Source organism: Mesoplodon mirus, assembly GCF_964341445.2.
Source record: "Mesoplodon mirus genome assembly, chromosome: X".
NCBI classification, from domain to species: Eukaryota; Metazoa; Chordata; class Mammalia; order Artiodactyla; family Ziphiidae; genus Mesoplodon; species Mesoplodon mirus.
This window is the reverse complement of record NC_138981.1, coordinates 94,909,797-94,926,261: the sequence shown is the minus strand read 5'-3', so window position 1 is coordinate 94,926,261 and position 16,465 is coordinate 94,909,797. Positions and strand designations below refer to the sequence as shown.

The window sequence follows — 16,465 nt, the reverse complement described above, 5'->3', positions numbered from 1 at the left end:
TCCTATGTCATGAAGATTTATCCCTATGTTTTCTTCTAACAATTTTAGCCTTATATTTAGGTTGTTGGTCTATTTTGAGTTAATTTTCCTACATGGTGGTGTACTCCAATGGTTGATTTTCTTATGTTGAACCACCCTTGTATTCCTGGGGTAAATCCCGCTTGGTCATGGTGTATAATCCTCTCAGTGTGTCATTGGATTTGCTTTGCTGGTATTTTGTTGAGGATTTTTGTGTCTGTATTCATAAGGATACTGGTCTGTGGTTTTCTTGTGGTATCTTTCCTTGCTTTGGTATCAGGGTAATGTCGGCCTTATAGAATGTGTCAGGAAGTGTTCCTTCCTCTTCTATTTTTTGAAAGAGTTTGTATAGGATTAGTGTTAAAGGTTTAAATGTTTGGTAGAATTCACCAATGAGGCCTGTTTTTTTTTTTCTTTTTTTTTAAGTTGGGAGGTTTTTGATTACTGATTCAATCATCTCTTTACTTGTTCTAGATCTGTTCATGTTTTCTATTTCTTCTTGAGTCAGTTTTGGTAATTTCCATGTTTCTAGGAACTTTTCCATTTCATCAAGACTAATTTGTTGGCATACAACTGCTTATAGTATTCTCTTATAATCCTTTAAATTTTTGTAAGGTTGGTGGTAACATCCTTGCTTTCATTTCCAATTTTAGTTGTGTCTGTTTTTTCTTAATGAGTCTAGCTAAAGATTTGTCAATTTTGTTGATCTTTTTAAAGAACCAACTATTGGTTTCATTGATTCTATTTTTTTTTTCTATTCTCTATTTCATTTAACTCTGCTCTAACCTTTATTATTTCTTTCCTTCTGTTGGCTTTAGGTGTAGTTTGTTCCTTTTTCTAGTTCCTCAAGGTGTAAAGTTAGGATGTTGACTTCAGAGATCCCTTTTTAATACAGGTGTTTAAAGCTATAAACTTAACTCTGACCACTGCTCTCACTGTATCCCAAAGGTTTGGTACGTTGGGGAGATTGGGATTGACATATACGCACTACTATATATAAAATAGATAACTAATAAGAGCCTACTGTAAGGGAACTCTACTCAATACTCTGTAATGACCTACATGGGAACAGAATATAGGAAACAGTGGATATGTATAACTAATTCACTTTGCTGTACAGCAGAAACTAACACAACATCGTAAATCCACTATACTCTGATAAAAATTAATAAAAAATAAAAGTAAAAAAAAGCATATTGCAAGAAATATATGCAGAAAAAGTTTTTAAATGGTACATTGTATTTCCCTTTTCATTGATCCCGAAGCATTTTCTAATCTCCCTAGTGATTTCTTCTTTAGCCCATTGGTTAAGTGTGTTGTTCGATTTCCACATACTTGCAATATTAACAGTTTTCCTTCTGTTTTTGATTTCTAGCTTTATTCCATTTGGTCAAAGAAGATACTTTGTTTCATTCCAATCTTTAAAAATTTAGTGATAATTGTTATATGGCCTAAAACATGATCTATCCTGCAGAATGTTCCAGGTACACTTGAGAAGAATGTGTGTTCTGCTCTTGTTGGGTAGAGTACTCTGTATGTGTCTTTTAGGTCTAACTGGTTTATAGTGTTGTTCAAGTCTTCTATTTCTTACATATGTATTGTCTAAGTGCTTTATCCGTTATTTAAAGTGGGATATAGAAGTCTCCACCTATTATTGTAGAACTGCCTGTTTCTCTTTTCAATTCTGTCAATGTTTCCTTCATATCTTATGGAGCTCCGTTGTTTGGTGTGTATATGTATATAATTGTTGTAGCTTCTTGATGAACTGATCCTTTTATCAATTTTATTTGTCTCTGGGTCTAAATTGAGTCTCTTGTAAGTAGCATATAGTTAGATCATGTCTTTTTAAAATCCATTTTGCCAGTATCTGTCTTGTATTTGGTGAGTTTAACCCATTTACATGTAAAGTGATTACTGATAATGAAGAATTTTCTTCCTGCCATTGTGCTATTTGTTTTCTACATGTCATATCTCTTTTTTTCCTCAATTCCTCCAGTACAGCTTTCATTTGTGTTTGATGGACTATTTTCTAGTGTACCATGTTGATTCCCTCTTCATTTCCTCTTCTGTATCTTTTATTTTCTTAGTGGTTACCATGGGGATAGAGTTAACATCCTAAATTTACAACAATCTAGTTTGATCAACTTTTTCTTTTCCTTTTAAATAGACTATAATTTGAGAGCAGTTTTAGGTTCACAGCGAAGTTGAGCAGAAAGTACAGAGACCACCCATATACTGCCTGCCCCACCTCCTCCGCCTCACACACACACAGCCTCTCCTACTATCAGCATCCCACACCAGGGTGGTACATTGGTTGCAACTGACGAACCTGCATTGATACCAAAGTCCAGAGTTTACATTAGGGTTCACTCTTGATGCTGTACATTCTATGGGTTTTGACAAATGTCTAATGAAATGTATCTACCATTATAGTATCATACAGAGTAGTTTCACTGTCCTAAAAATCCTCTGTGCTTCACATATTCATCCCTCCCCCCCAACTCCTCCTGGTAACCACTGATCTTGATCACTCCTTTTTAACAATTATAATAGCCAATATTTATGGAGTGCTTACTGCACAAAAAGGACCAGGTTATACACTTTTCAACAGCCTTATGAATTTTCGATTTTACAGACTCTAGATCAAAGATGTTATCAGTTACCCAAGGCCACCTAGCTACAAAGTGGCAGAGCCAGGATTCAGACTATGTTTTTCAGGCTCCAGAGACAGCTTTCCATCATTCACTCTGCTGTCTTAATGAAGATGAAGATGATGGTGACAATGGTGGTGGCAGTAGTGGTGGAAATGGTAGTAATGATGGCATCTAACATTTATGGAAGTAGTGCTTACAGTGTGCCAGGCACCGTGCCAAGTGTCTTATCTATTCACTCTTCACACCTGCTCTGTGAAGTAGTTATTATATTTATTATTATTATTATTGCCATTTTATAGACGAGCAAACTGAGGCTCAGGTTAAATAGCAATCATCTCCCTCAAATGCATAGAACCTACTAAGTAGAGGCTAGTGACTATGACTGAAGACTTCGTTTTGCCTATCCGCCATCTCTAGGGCTGAAGATGGCAAAAACATAGGACAAGGTCTTTCCCCGAAAATTGGTTGGCTTGGTCTTTGAAGTTCAAAATCCAGGGACTTAGACTTGACGTTCCTGGGCTCTTTCTTTTCCAAGGACACATGAGGTCTGACAGCACTGCTCTCCCGCGGGCAGGGCAGACTCTGCCCTTGGCTGTCCAGCCTTAGTTATTGTCTTTCTTGTCACAGGAGGACTGACCCCAGGCTTCTGGGTACACAACTAGGGCTCAGAAATAGCCCCCTAATCGGCCTCATCAGCTTTGAAGGAGGCCACTGCAGGAGGGGCCTAAGTAGGCCAACACTTTAACCCAGTTACATGAGGGCGGCTGTAATCCGGGCTAATCATGTCTTGCTAAGCTCCCTCGGGGGGCGGTGCGGGACGGGAATGTCCCAAAACTGCTTCCTGTGCCCAAGTATCCCTGGATCTCACTGCAGACACTCCTTCCCCTTCTGGAAGAGCCTGGCCTCAAGTCTACAAGGGCCGAGCTTAATTAGAGTGGCTGCCAGGACTTGAGGGAAGGTTGGTGGCAATTTCCAACCACAGTGAATGTGCATGGCTTAGGCTACCCTAGGTGCTGCTTTTCCCCGAAAGGCCCACCGCCTAACCCTTGTTCCACCTTGTTGGACGAGGTGAGGAAGTCATCGTCTCCCTCTGCGTGGGCCAGACAGCCGCTTACATCAACCCAGGGAGCTCAGGACAGGCTGCGCTCCCTTCCCCTGCCCCAGCCCTACCAGCTCATCTCTGGCAATGAGCAGCCCTGGGAGCTCCCCAGGGCAGCAGGCTAAGCCTTCTGGCCAGGCTCTGGTTGGAAAATAAACCAGAGCTACTGGGGGCAGCTGGCCTGGCTTGTGTGGCTCCCTCCCTGTCAGTTGGCACGGTGGGCTTCCCTGCGCAGGTGCACTCGGCTTCCTTTCTCTCACATCCCACGGGACATCTGCCCCAAGAGACAGCCCAACAAAGGGGGCTCCCTCTGGTCAGGAAGCAGAAAGCTTGCCTGGCCTGGGTAGATGCCGGCAGGGAAGAAAGAGAGGACGAGTGTTAGAAGGAGACTACATGCTAAAAGTTTAGAAGTTTTTTCGAATGGCTGTTCTCCACCAGGAGGGTGACTCTCGTGGAGAAGAGGAAGAATCAAAATTAACAATGACGGCCCTTCAGTGACTCTAAGACACCTCAGATTGGAAGATGTCTGCTATTTTATGTACTGCTGAAAAAGAAAAAAAAAAGTTGCCGATTCAATTGTCATGCCACTGACTGGTAAGGTGCCTCTCAAATTTGGGGATTTTTTTTTTTTATAACACCTTTGTTGGAGTAGAATTGCTTTACAGTGGTGTGTTAGTTTCTGCTTTAGAACAAAGTGCATCAGCTATACATATACATATATCCCCATATCTCCTCCCTCTTGCGTCTCCCTCCCACCCTTGCTATCCAAATTTGGAGATGTTAAAATCTTTTTTTTTTCTGCAGTACATGGGCCTCTCACTGTTGTGGCCTCTCCCGTTGCGGGGCACAGGCTCCGGACGTGCAGGCTCAGCGGCCATGGCTCATGGGCCCAGCCGCTCTGCGGCATGTGGGATCTTCCCAGACTGGGGCACGAACCCGTGTCCCCTGCATCGGCAGGCGGACTCAACCACTGCGCCACCAGGGAAGCCCTAAAATCTTCTTTAAAAAGTGTCTTAGAGTCAATGAAATACAGAAAAATGCCTTAAATCTGAGGTTAGCACCTCTCCCACACACCTCAACCACACAGGGCACAGGAAGGCGCAGCGTGTGAGTGTAGTCAAAACCCCGACCAACTCCTGTGCTCTGAGAACAAGCCTAACCACACTCTCTGGAAATAGGACCCCCTTACATTGGATAGGACTTCGCAGTTTATAAAGCCCTCTCACACCCATTTATCTCACTGGATGTCTCCCACTGCCCCAGGGTTCAGAGAGGTCTGACTTTGTCAAGCACACCTGGGACGTAAGAGCAGACAGAGGGCTGGGACCACGGGCCCCGTCTGCTGAGTCCTACCGCAAGGCTTTTCCAACGACTGCAGGACGACCACTATCTCAGAGAGGGTAGAGACAGACTAGTGAGTGTGGAATTAAGTGGCTTTTAAACCCTTTTCCCAATGAAACTATTTACAGAACCTCAGTGTACAAAGTGGAATAAAATTGGAGTTGTTTTGGGTGGAGCAAGGGGAAAGGCCAGAACCTCACCCACTCCGCCTCTACCCATCCCTCATCCTGAGGTGGCCCCTCAGACACCTCCCCAGACTCCCTGAAGCTCTGAGGAACAATCTGGAGTAAGGGGGCTTCAACTCCCTTGGTAACATTCTTTTCTCGAAGCTGGACTTAGATATTATTCTTCATACCTTTGGGTATGTCTTAAAATTTTCATTAGAAAACGGCACTTGGTGTAGATGGGCAGGCCAAAGACATGACTTCCAACCTGGAAGCTTAAAGTCAAAACAAAATCAAACAAGAAGTTTGCTTTGAATTATGAGCTGGGGTGAGGCCTGGGCATTGAGAGTCTTTGTAAAGTGCCCCAGGTGATTCTAATATGCAGGAAAATTTACAAGCCCCTGTATCAGTGGCATCCTGTCATCTCCAACACTCTAGAAATCTCAGAGGGAGAAAAACTGGAGAGCCCAGGGTCTTTCGAAAAATGTAAGGAGACTGGGGACTCTTGGCGACTAGGGAAGGAGCAGCTGAAGGGACAGTACAGCAGGCAGCACCTCTTACTGGTCCCTGGATGGAGAGGGAAGGGGGAGGGGAACGGCGGCGGAGACCAGGGAGCACCAGCGGCTGGAACAGTGGTACAGCCAGGGATGGGTCGTTGGAAAGCAGAAAACCGACGCGGCCCATGCTATCGGCTCTGTCGCCTATCAGAGCTTTGTTAAGGAAGCATCTACCCTCCTTGCTATGACCTGCTGTGTAGTGAGACTCCGAGGCCACCGGCCGGCCGGCCGCGATGCAGGCAGAGCCCCACTGAAGCTAGGAAGCCAGCTGCGGAGGGCGGAGCCCTTTGGGTCATCCGTCAGCAACAGGAGTAGCCTTCGCTACTGCCTTCCTGGGAGACGCTTCAGCCCCTCCGTCGCACAGCTGAGACACCCCAGATATGCAGTGTAGATGCTAGGCGAACGCTGACTGGGAGAGAGGCAGGTACAGGCAGTAACAGAGTCCTTGACTTTGGACTAGGCTGGCCTTACTTGTTGCCAAGGTTAGTAAACCACATGGCCTTTGAGTAAGCCACTGCATTTGTCAGCCTGACATCTGTGGATCTCTGTCCCCCCACTGGCCTTGGCAAACCAGGACAAGGGGAAAAGTCACTGGGGGATCAGGTTGTAACCATCAGCTGCTCCCTACGCCTCAGAGGGGTAGGTGACACATTCCATGGGCTGGTGGGGCTTTTGCCACGTAAACACCAACTCTGCCTGTGTGCCCCGGGGAGCGGAAGGGGGACCCTGGAGGGGATAAACAGCTACCAGGGATGCAGAAAAGCAGTTGGCTGCCTCACCCACACCCTGCCCAGAGGTCTAGGGAAGGGTCAGGCGGAACAGATGCTGTCTGTCTCTGTTCTCTTTCCTCACAACACGCCTCCTCACCCTGGATCCCAGCTACCCAGGGTCCCGCAGAGAAAGAGGATGGAGGCCCACCGGCTGGAGCTCGAGGTGCCCGGGCCATCAAAGGCACGGGGCCCCATGCAGGAGAACTCAGGGGATGGGCGACAGCTTGTGTGGCCTCCCACCATTTTGCAGGACTCTGGGATAAGAGCATCATTCACCGAACACCTTCCAAGGACCAGGTCCTGGGCCAGGGGCTAAAGGATGCACCAGACCCCTCTCTGCCCTCAAACTGCTCAACGTCTACAGAGGGAGACAGCGCCCTGATGACTTCCTAGGAGGCAAATGGGGGCCCCAGAGTGAGCACCGGGGACAGTAGGAGCCGAGTGGAGGGGTACCTAATGCATACTGGGGCTCAGGGAAGACTGCGTGCAGGAGCTGACACTTGAGCTGAGACCTCCGGACAAGCAGGGGGAGCGGGGTAGCCGAGAAAACAGCGCGAAGAACGAGGCAAAGAAGCGGGAAATGGCAGGGCATGAACAAGTGGAGTTCAATATGGCTGGAGCAAACGGTCTGCTATGGATGGGTCTTTGTGGGACGTGAGGGGGAGGAGATGTTTACAAGCCCCCGGGGCAGTGAGGCAGTCAGGTCTCCACTGGAAACTGTTGCCTGCAGTAGAGGGTACAGACTGGAGCAGAGACCTTCAGCAGGGGCAGATACACAAGCCCAGGGGACAGGGGGCCGTGGCCTAGGTCATGGGTGTTTAGCTCCTTCTGAAACGGGAGACACACAGAAAGGCCACGGGACCAACTTGCCGCACATCCTTCCGGCAGCTTCTCCCCCCAGGGCCGGCCTTTGCCTGGCCCCTTGCAGCTCCATCCCGTTTACTTGTAGGCCTTTCAGCTCTGCTCTGCAGCTCACCAGGGTCAGGTTTGCTGGCAGCAGAAGAAAAGATGGGCTTGACCCCCTGCCTCGGCAGTCGCGGGGCCCGCCCTCCTCTCTCTCGCCTTCCACCTCACTGCCCCATTCTCCTCCCGTTCCCCTCAGGCCTGGGGGCCCTGGGCGAGGGTCTGCCCAGTCATGCCAGCACCCAGACAGGCAGCAGAGTCAAGGGGAAAGTGCTGAGCACCGAGGCTCTGGAGCCTCACCAAACTGGCTTCCCAGGCCAGCTCTTCCATTGATTGATTAGATCTGAGCCTCTTCTCACTTTCTGCCTGTTCCACAGGGACAGCATGAGCAATCAGCTCACCGTGTTTTTGAGGGGATTACATCCTGTAATGCACATGGAGGGACCTAGCACCATGCCTGGCACACGTCTGTAGCTATAGCTTTACTGATGGAGAAGCTGGGGTCACGGGCAAACGAGCGACTTGCCCAAGCTGGTGGTTTTGTGGTCCAGGATGGCAGGGCCCAGCCTCTCCGATAGCCTGGGTGCCCAACTACTGGCCAATGAGGAAATCCACCTGCACTGGGGACCGCTATGGCTAGCTGTATCCCTTCTAGAAGCAGCCACGGCGGCAAAAGTCTGAGTAGGGCCTCTTGTCTGGTGTAAAGGCGGGCTGGGCTGATCACAGTCACCACGGGCTGCTCAGTGGGGAGCCCTGGACAGCCGGGTCCGACTGTTCCCCAGGGGCAGGGTTACCTCCACACGGGACGGTCTGACCTGTGTCAGCCTCGCACCTCTGCTGAACAGAGCCCGCCCTCGGGAAACCTGGGATGAGCGAGCCTGATCACGTCTGGTTTTAGAGCTGCCACCTCTAGCTCAGTCCTCCAGCCCGGCCCAGCGCACATGGGGCCCCGCGAGCCCAGCAGATGCCCCCAGCAGACAAGCCCTGCTAAGAGCACAAGGCCTGCTCGGTCCCTGGCAGCACTGGTGGAAGCAGGCAACAGCGTGGGGGAATCCGTGGGGATTCGTGGCCTCACGTCCGGCCACGCGACTCCCAGGGCAGAGCTGTGCTGAGTGCGCCAGCTGCCCCTTGGTGGTCCTCCACGGCCTGGGCGACCATCGGCCCCTTTTGTCTACTTTTCAAAGCAGAAGCCCTTCTGAGAGGGTTCTGGGAAGCAAGGCCAAGACTCCTGGGTTCTCATAAACCTTTTAATAGCAGTAAATGAAGGAAACATTTAACAGTGAGTCCCATGGTGAGGGTTCCTTTTCATTCAAGGATCTTCAACAACAGAAACGCCTCAGACTAAAATTCAGAGCGCTAAGTACACAAATTAATGACCATTTATTTCCAAAGGTGACGGCAGAAACCACTGTGGTACAATCAAAAGGTTTTACAAAACAGAGAAAACATTACAAAATGCCCCAAGAGGCAAGCAAACTGGTAGGGGCACGGAGCACCCAAGAACCAGCTTGGCAAAAATACTCATCCTGCAGCTGTTTATGGGGATGACAAAGACCGGTTCTAAAGGGAGCCACTGCGGGGGCGGGGGCCAGGGAGGGGTGTGCCCAGCGCATAGCAATCCCACCCTGGGCATGAGGAAGGACCGGGGTTGGGGCGACGACAGAGGCACTGCCAATTTCCCGGCAGAAAGAATTACAAGTCGGACTACCTTATTCTCTCTACCACAGTAACACCAATAGAAATGAAGAATTCCTCCAAATACAACACAACACTGACACTGAAAGAAAGCGGGTTTCCCAAACAACAGCTCGGCTTGAAATGGCTTCTTTTGTTGTGTTTGTTTCTTGCCACGAGTAGCAAACCAGTGTACAAAAATGTCACAAGAGCAGCAACAAGCGACTAGGTTTTCCTGAGCACAAGTGGCTCGCTCTATATACAGAAGAGGAAGGTTTGCTCCCTCTCGTGGACCCTACCCACCCACCCCCAGAGGGCGGGGCAGGGTATGCAGTGAGGACGCCCCTTCCCGGTAGTCCAAGGAGCATGCGAGGGCCTGCGGGACAGACATCCTCCCTTACGCCTGGCTCCCGATTTACCAAAACCTGCACCGGTGTCTTGTCTTGTAGGGGCCACACTGGCCCTTCTCCCCTGGCCCGCCTCCCCATCTCCCCTTCAGATGACTCGGGATCAACACGTACACAGCCATGGAAGTCTTTTTTTTTTTTTTTTTGGCCAAGGGAGGGGGAGGAAGGGTCTTCTGCCAGCCTCCCCCCAACACCAGGGCGCAGAGACGTGCTGCCAACCTGCTCTCCGTGGGCAGCTGTGCCCGCTCCACTAAACACTGAAGTATCGACGAGCACTAACAGCAAAACCCCGATGGAGGCTGCAGCCGAAGGCATGATCTGAGAGCTGGACGTGAGGTACCAGATGGGAAAGGGCCCCGACGCCCCACACATCCTGGCCACGCTGCAAGCAGCTTCTGTGAATGCTGAGAAGTCCCAGGAGAAAGAGAGAAGGCTGACTTTGGGGGACAGAAGCCATGGCTTCCTCGCAAGCTGACAGAGAACACATCACTGGGCCTCCGGGAAGAAGATGGGCCAGATCATCTTTGGTGTATAGAAGCAAATACCATGGGGAATGGAGAAGAGATGGGGGCCTACGAGCAGGCATGACCATCTGTTATTCTGAGCTGATGCCCCAAGTTGGCCAGCTGAACACACTGATCTCACTGGGCCAATCCTTAGCCAAGGCTACCTGGGGGCTGGAGGGAACACTCCTTTGCCTTCCCGGGGCCATTTTAAAAGAAACTGTCCACTTCCACAAACACTCTCCCAGACACACACGGAGCTCTCACATGCTGGCAAATGGCATATGGAAACTTGGCCAGGATGGCTGGGGAAGCTCCTTGGCACTGACAGGAAAGCCCAGGGGATGTGCTGGGCAGCCCAGGCCCACCGCTGCAGGGGCCACCCTCCAAGGCAGGCCGCCGAGGGTCTGGCCAGGTAACCTCTCCGCATGGGCCTGGCCCAAGGAAAGAGTCAGGTAGAGACCAATTCAGATGCCCGCTGCTGCCCAACACCTCCAACACGGGCCATGACTCCCTGTGCAACCCGTGGACGGGACTTGCTCTCTGTTCCTTCCCCCTACATGTTTCTGAGCCAACCTGGCCCCCAGAAGCCCTGCATCTCCCCTTCTCATCCCCCTCCCCTGGACAGGTGCACCTGCCTCTGGCCTGGCCAAGCCAGGCACATAGCTTCCACTTTCTTTCCCTCTAAGCAGCAGAAAGGTGCCAGCCAGCGTGGTGAACTTTTAGAGGCATGCCAGTGCGAGGGAAGCTCGAGCTGACTGGCACCCCGCACCAGGCCACGGAGACAGGGAGGAAGAGAGCCCCTTACCTTTTGCAAAGAGGCCAAGGGGCACTGAGGTCTTGCCTCATCAGCCACGCCTACATGCAGCCAGTGGGCGGGGCGAATCCAGCCCCTCAAGAGCTGCCTCTTCCGGAGGGCAACCCAGGGCTGAGAGGCACTAAGAAAAATTCGGCCAAACCCTCAAAGATGGCAGAAAATGAAGGTCACGCATCTTGAGGAGCTCACGGGGAGCCAGAGCATTCGGTGTTCCCCCTTCCTGCAACCCCACACCCTGGGGACTGATGACCTCACTGCCAGCATACCTCTGCAAAGGGATAGGCCCCGCCGTGGTTGCCTCCCTGGGCCTCGCCTTGCTAGGAGAGACTTCCCCATCCTGCTGCCTCCTGTAGGTCCACTTGCTAAAATTATGACCACTGAGTCACTGAAACTCAATCTAGGTCTGATACAGTAATACCTGAAATATTGAATGGGCCCAGGGCAACTGGGTTGCCTAGAGTGGGAGAGGGAGGGGGGCCCATCAGAGGAGGTCACAGAAGTACCTTTTCTGTTATTAAGTAATCTATTCTTAGTAAGAGCCAACAAGGAGCCAGCAAATGGCACCACCTCCCTTCTTGAGGTCCATGTATGACTGAGGCTGCCTTGCAACAAAATGTCTCCCTTTCAGAGCACTTGAACCTCCACCCACGGGGACCTGATTTTTTGGTACCTCCCTTTCAACCCAGACGTGGGCTTTCGGGGTGGGGACCATGTGATGCCCCCCACGCTAAACAATTCAGCTCTGAGTCTGGCCACAGTGACGACACCTGGCCCTAGGGAAACAGCACTGCAGGATCTGTATCTTCCCAAACCTAGGATGCCAGTACAGGCTGTAAAACCACGAAACGGATCGACAGGTGTCCCTCCAGAGACAGGTCCTAATGCAAGGATTCTCCGAACTCAAACATCCAAAAGCAAATGGACAGACGAATACACAAAACCCCAAGAGCCAAAAAACCCAACTCTAGCTCATCCTTCCCTGAAGCTGCCTTTAAAAAAGAGAGAGAGAACATTTAAGGGGCACTCAAAATTAAAATGTCATCTATTATCAACATTAAACTAAAAGCAAGCATGTGATTCAAATCACAGTTTTCTCAAGTTACCACTGCTGTTGACTAATTTCTATGCTCACTTCTGGTTGGGATATGGGTCAGTTCTCAGCTCTCAAGCAGAATTTACTCAAGGTCCTGCCTAGCATTAGTTGTGGACATTTCAACCTTGTGCACTTTGGATTTGCCATTGCAATAGTGGAATCTAGCCCCTGGGCTGGGTAGCGCCCCACACCTCCCACCTCTGGCAGCATCCTGGAGGGAGTGGCTGGTTGGCTGCTTGCTTTGAGTCATGGGACACCAGTGGGAAGAATCTGGCCAGCTCTCTTTTGGCCATGAACTGGGAAATCCCTTGGCTCTCGGCTTGCCGCTGGTATAGAAACAAGGCCTCAGTCCCCTTATGGTGAGGGCTGTGCTGGAGACAAAAGGGGACCCCAGCATAAGCCTGGAGGTCCCTGGCAGTGGAGGAATGAAACACAGCCCAATCTCATCTCATCGCTTCAATGCCAAAACAACTACTGCTTGTTGTTCCCTTTCTCCTCAACCAGACATTGTTAAAGCAGCAACAAGCAGAGTGAAAGCCACTGACTACTGTCTCGCCATTTAAGGCCACGAGGAGCAGGGAGAGAGTGGCGAAGGGAAGGAGGAAACGTGCGGCCCTCAGCACTACAGCTCATGCTCCAGGACTACAGCCCATGCTCCAGGACTACAGCCCAGGCTCCAGCACTACCGCCCAGGCTCCAGGACTACCGCCCAGGCTCCAGGACTACCGCCCAGGCTCCAGGACTACCGCCCAGGCTCCAGCACTACCGCCAAGGCTCCAGGACTACAGCCCAGGCTCCAGCACTACAGCCCATGCTCCAGGACTACAGCCCATGCTCCAGGACTACCGCCCAGGCTCCAGCACTACCGCCCAGGCTCCAGGACTACCGCCCAGGCTCCAGGACTACCGCCCAGGCTCCAGCACTACTGCCCAGGCTCCAGGACTACCGCCCAGGCTCCAGGACTACAGCCCAGGCTCCAGGACTACAGCCCATGCTCCAGGACTACAGCCCAGGCTCCAGCACTACAGCCCAGGCTCCAGGACTACAGCCCACGCTCCAGGAGCCGTCCTGGGGGAAGAGCCGGGGAAGGAAGAGTGGTGGAAGAAAGGGACAGAGAGGAAGGAAAAAGAAACACACCAAACGTCCTCCTGCCCTCTCCCATGATGTCATCAAGAGCTGGGTGTCCTCCAAGTGGAGTCAGGACTTGTTTCCTCAGGGGCAGAAGAAAAAAAAAACCCCAAAACAAAACAAAACAAAAAAACACAAGCACCTTCAGTCTATTTTCTTGGCTGGAAGCCGGAGCAAATCCAGCAGATATTTACACAAGGGCCCAGCCATGTATGAGAACAGGATGACCAGCTTCCCGTGGGTCATGGTCATGAGAGTCTGGTGTCCCGAGGCCCAGATGCGATACCAGGGGCCGTAGAATGGGTCTGAGATGGCCGGACACAGCATGTTGTTCAAATTCACTTCGGTGACCTGCAGGGACAAGGGAGGCAGAGTGAGCGTTCACCATCCTTAGGCTTTCTCTGGCTTCTGCCAGTTCAGCCGTGTCTACCTAATGGGGACTAGACAAGGAGGGATTGACAAATCCCCACCTGTTCATAGTGGGATCTTTCTCCCCTAGGTTTTCTGAGTGGGTCAAGGCTAGAGCCCTTTGGAGGTGACGGGGGAGGCCGTCCAGTGGAAAAGCTGGTCGGTTTTGCTCAGTCTTGCCTTCCGGTGGGGCCCAGTGCCCGTTGCCATTCCTAAGCATTTACTAGGTGCCTAGACCCGGAGGGGTGTCATGGGATAAAGGCAGTCCACGGCATGGCCCCTGCCTGCATCAAGGTGGGGTGATCGGTCTACCACGTGTGACCTCAAAGCAGACGGTGCTCACCAGCTCTTGCCCACCATGGGAACTGAGGGGTGTACAGGATGGGGGCTGAGTTCTCGGAGAAGATTTCACGAGGGCAGTGACACCTGAATGGACTCATGAAGGATGGATGGGGGTCATGGCGAGGAATGGAGTGAACGGAGCCTTTCCTTGTAGGAGGCCCAGAGGTGAGACCGAGCACGGTATGTATGGTGACATGAGCACACTGACTCCTCTGGAATTGAGGAGTCCTGGTGGAGAGCAGGTGTGAAGGTCATACTGCTCCCTCCCTAGAGCACAGGAAGCATTCATGCTATTGGCAAGGAGCTCAAACTAGCCCCCAGGCCAACCAGAGCAGAGCAACACGCCGGGATGGGGAAGACAAAATGACTGAGTGCTTCAACAAAGGCGCTGGTGACATCGGTTACACGCCCTAGTCCTGCCAGGTCCACGCGGCTAACGCTACATCAGTGCAGCTGGCACACAAAACCCGGCACGCCGCTCCAGCCTCGAGCACGGCCACGGTCCCTGCCTTCCAAAGCCCTTCAAGCACGTTCTCCTTAAAGACAAGTCCTCACCACCTCTCAGGGTCGGGGTTGCAGGCCTGTGCCGTGTCACGGAGGGTGGAGAGCGCACTGCACTCGAGAATGAGGTGACTCACCCAGAGCAGGGGCAAGGCCAGGACTTGAACTTGGGTCTCCCGACCCCAGCCCCAGCCCCAGCCCCAAGCTCTGGCTACTCACTTCGCCACCACTAGACACACCGCCCACGCACTCAGCAACCCTGGGCTCTGGATAACTCGACTACTGAACATCCCAGAATGCCACGGGGGTCACCCGACACCACACTTTCACTGGACACACAGCTCAGGGCCCGGTAGTAGACCCGGAATGGACCCAAGGTCAGAAGCCTCCCCCAGGCCCAGGGCCAGGGCTAGCATCCTGCCTCGCGTGGGGTCCACAGCAAACCACTTCCCAGCACAGCTCTCTACCTCCGATCCAAGCGGCCGTGAGTGAAGGGCCTCCTTGCCTCCCCAGGGACGAAAGAAACAGTCATTACTGAAGGATTCAGAAAACTCTTTGGAGAGGCCAAGGCTGTGGATCATAAATCAGCAGCCCAGACACAACACTCTGACAGCCTGGCCTTTGGCATCTTGTATTTTCAAAACAAAACGATACACCAGCGCCAACCAGGATTATCAAGATTTATGAAGAACGCCAAACAGAAGGGATAGAAGGGGATAGAACCAAACTTACCAGGCCCAGGATCTGCAAGACGCTGAAGTGATAAAAGAACATGAGGCCAGTCGAGAGAAGGGCCCAGCAGAAACTGCTGAGGGGCTCCGGGGTATAAGCACCTGGAGGAAAAGTGGAGACAGTGAGACAGCATGTTTGGTGACCCACTTCTCCTCCTTTGTCCCACGAGGGTGCGGGCGCTGCGGCCACAGCTACCGCCTGCTGTTTACCCCCTTCTGCTGCCCTGCCATGGCTGCTCAAGAGACAGCCCCAACCGATTAGCTGGGTACTCTTATCACCCCTTCCAAAGTCTGTTCTGCCACGTAATGCTGGGGCCATTACAAAGAGGGACTTTTTTTTTTTTTTACTGTTATTATAAAAGTAATACAGTTGGCCCTCTGTATCTGCAGGTTCCACATCCACGGGTTCAACTAACCGGATCGGTCCATGGTTAGTTGAACTTGTGGATGTGGAATCCACGGATCCGGACGGCGGACTGTACTACACCGTTTTCTATAAGGGGCTTGATCAGCCTCGGATTTTGGTCCCCGCAGGGGTCCTGGAACCAGTCCCCCTCGGACAGTGAGGGATGACTGCACGTGCTCACTAAAGGAAATTTAGAAAATGTTAAAAGGTAGAAATGAGATGGAGGAAACGAAGAAAAACACCCCCAGCACTCTACTAGCTGAATGTGACCACTGCTAGCACGTGGGTGTGTCTCCTTGGTTGCTGTATGCCTTGGGAGTTTCTTTTCTTTCTTCTTTTGATTACTAATTGCAATCTTACTGTATATATAATTGTATAGCCTTCATTTCCACATTTATGTTAATCATTCCCTCATGTTTCTAAAGAGAAACGTCACTGAGGAAGTATGGCGTGGTGGTTGAGATGTCACACAGATTTGGTTTCAAACCTGGATTCTACCACTTACTGGCTGTGTGTGACCCTGGAAAAGTTGTTTCAACTCCCTGAACCTCAGCTTCCTTGTCTGTAAAATGGGGCTACTTCTGAGAGTTGTTGTGAAGAGTAAAGGAAAGAGTGTATTGAGAACTCTCAGTACGGGATCTGGTACAATCAAAGTGTTCAATGCGTGTCGGGTACTGTCGTCACCACATCGTTATCATCATTCAAGTAACTAAAGAATGTGCCATATCCAGTTGTTGTGCCATTTCCCAACCATTAGACAACTCTCTCCCCTTGGAACAGCAAGAATGATGTACTTTCCCTCTATCGTCACTCAGGAACTCCTATCCCAGTAGGCTTGGATGTATCCTAGACCGTGCAGAGCAGGGGAGTGGCTTATGGGATGCGATGGGTGCATACATCAATGGGGGTGCTCCGGAATGGAAGGAAGCTGGAACCCTCCCCCTCAAGC

At 51.2% G+C, this 16,465-nt stretch overlaps 1 protein-coding gene across 4 annotated transcripts in view; it reads right to left on the bottom strand.

Moving 5' to 3' along the window:
• Nucleotides 1–8,770: 8,770 nt before the first annotated feature.
• Nucleotides 8,771–16,465, bottom strand: part of TMEM164 (transmembrane protein 164) — a 165,496-nt gene continuing 157,801 nt past the window's right edge. For all 4 annotated transcript variants that reach the window (XM_082609038.1, XM_082609039.1, XM_082609035.1 and 1 more), the window contains 2 exons: nt 15,112–15,212; nt 8,771–13,479 (listed from right to left, as the gene is read on the bottom strand). In XM_082609038.1, coding sequence (XP_082465164.1) covers nt 13,273–13,479; nt 15,112–15,212 — 308 coding nt within the window. In that variant the 3' untranslated portion in view covers nt 8,771–13,272. The remainder of the gene's footprint in view (nt 13,480–15,111; nt 15,213–16,465) is intronic.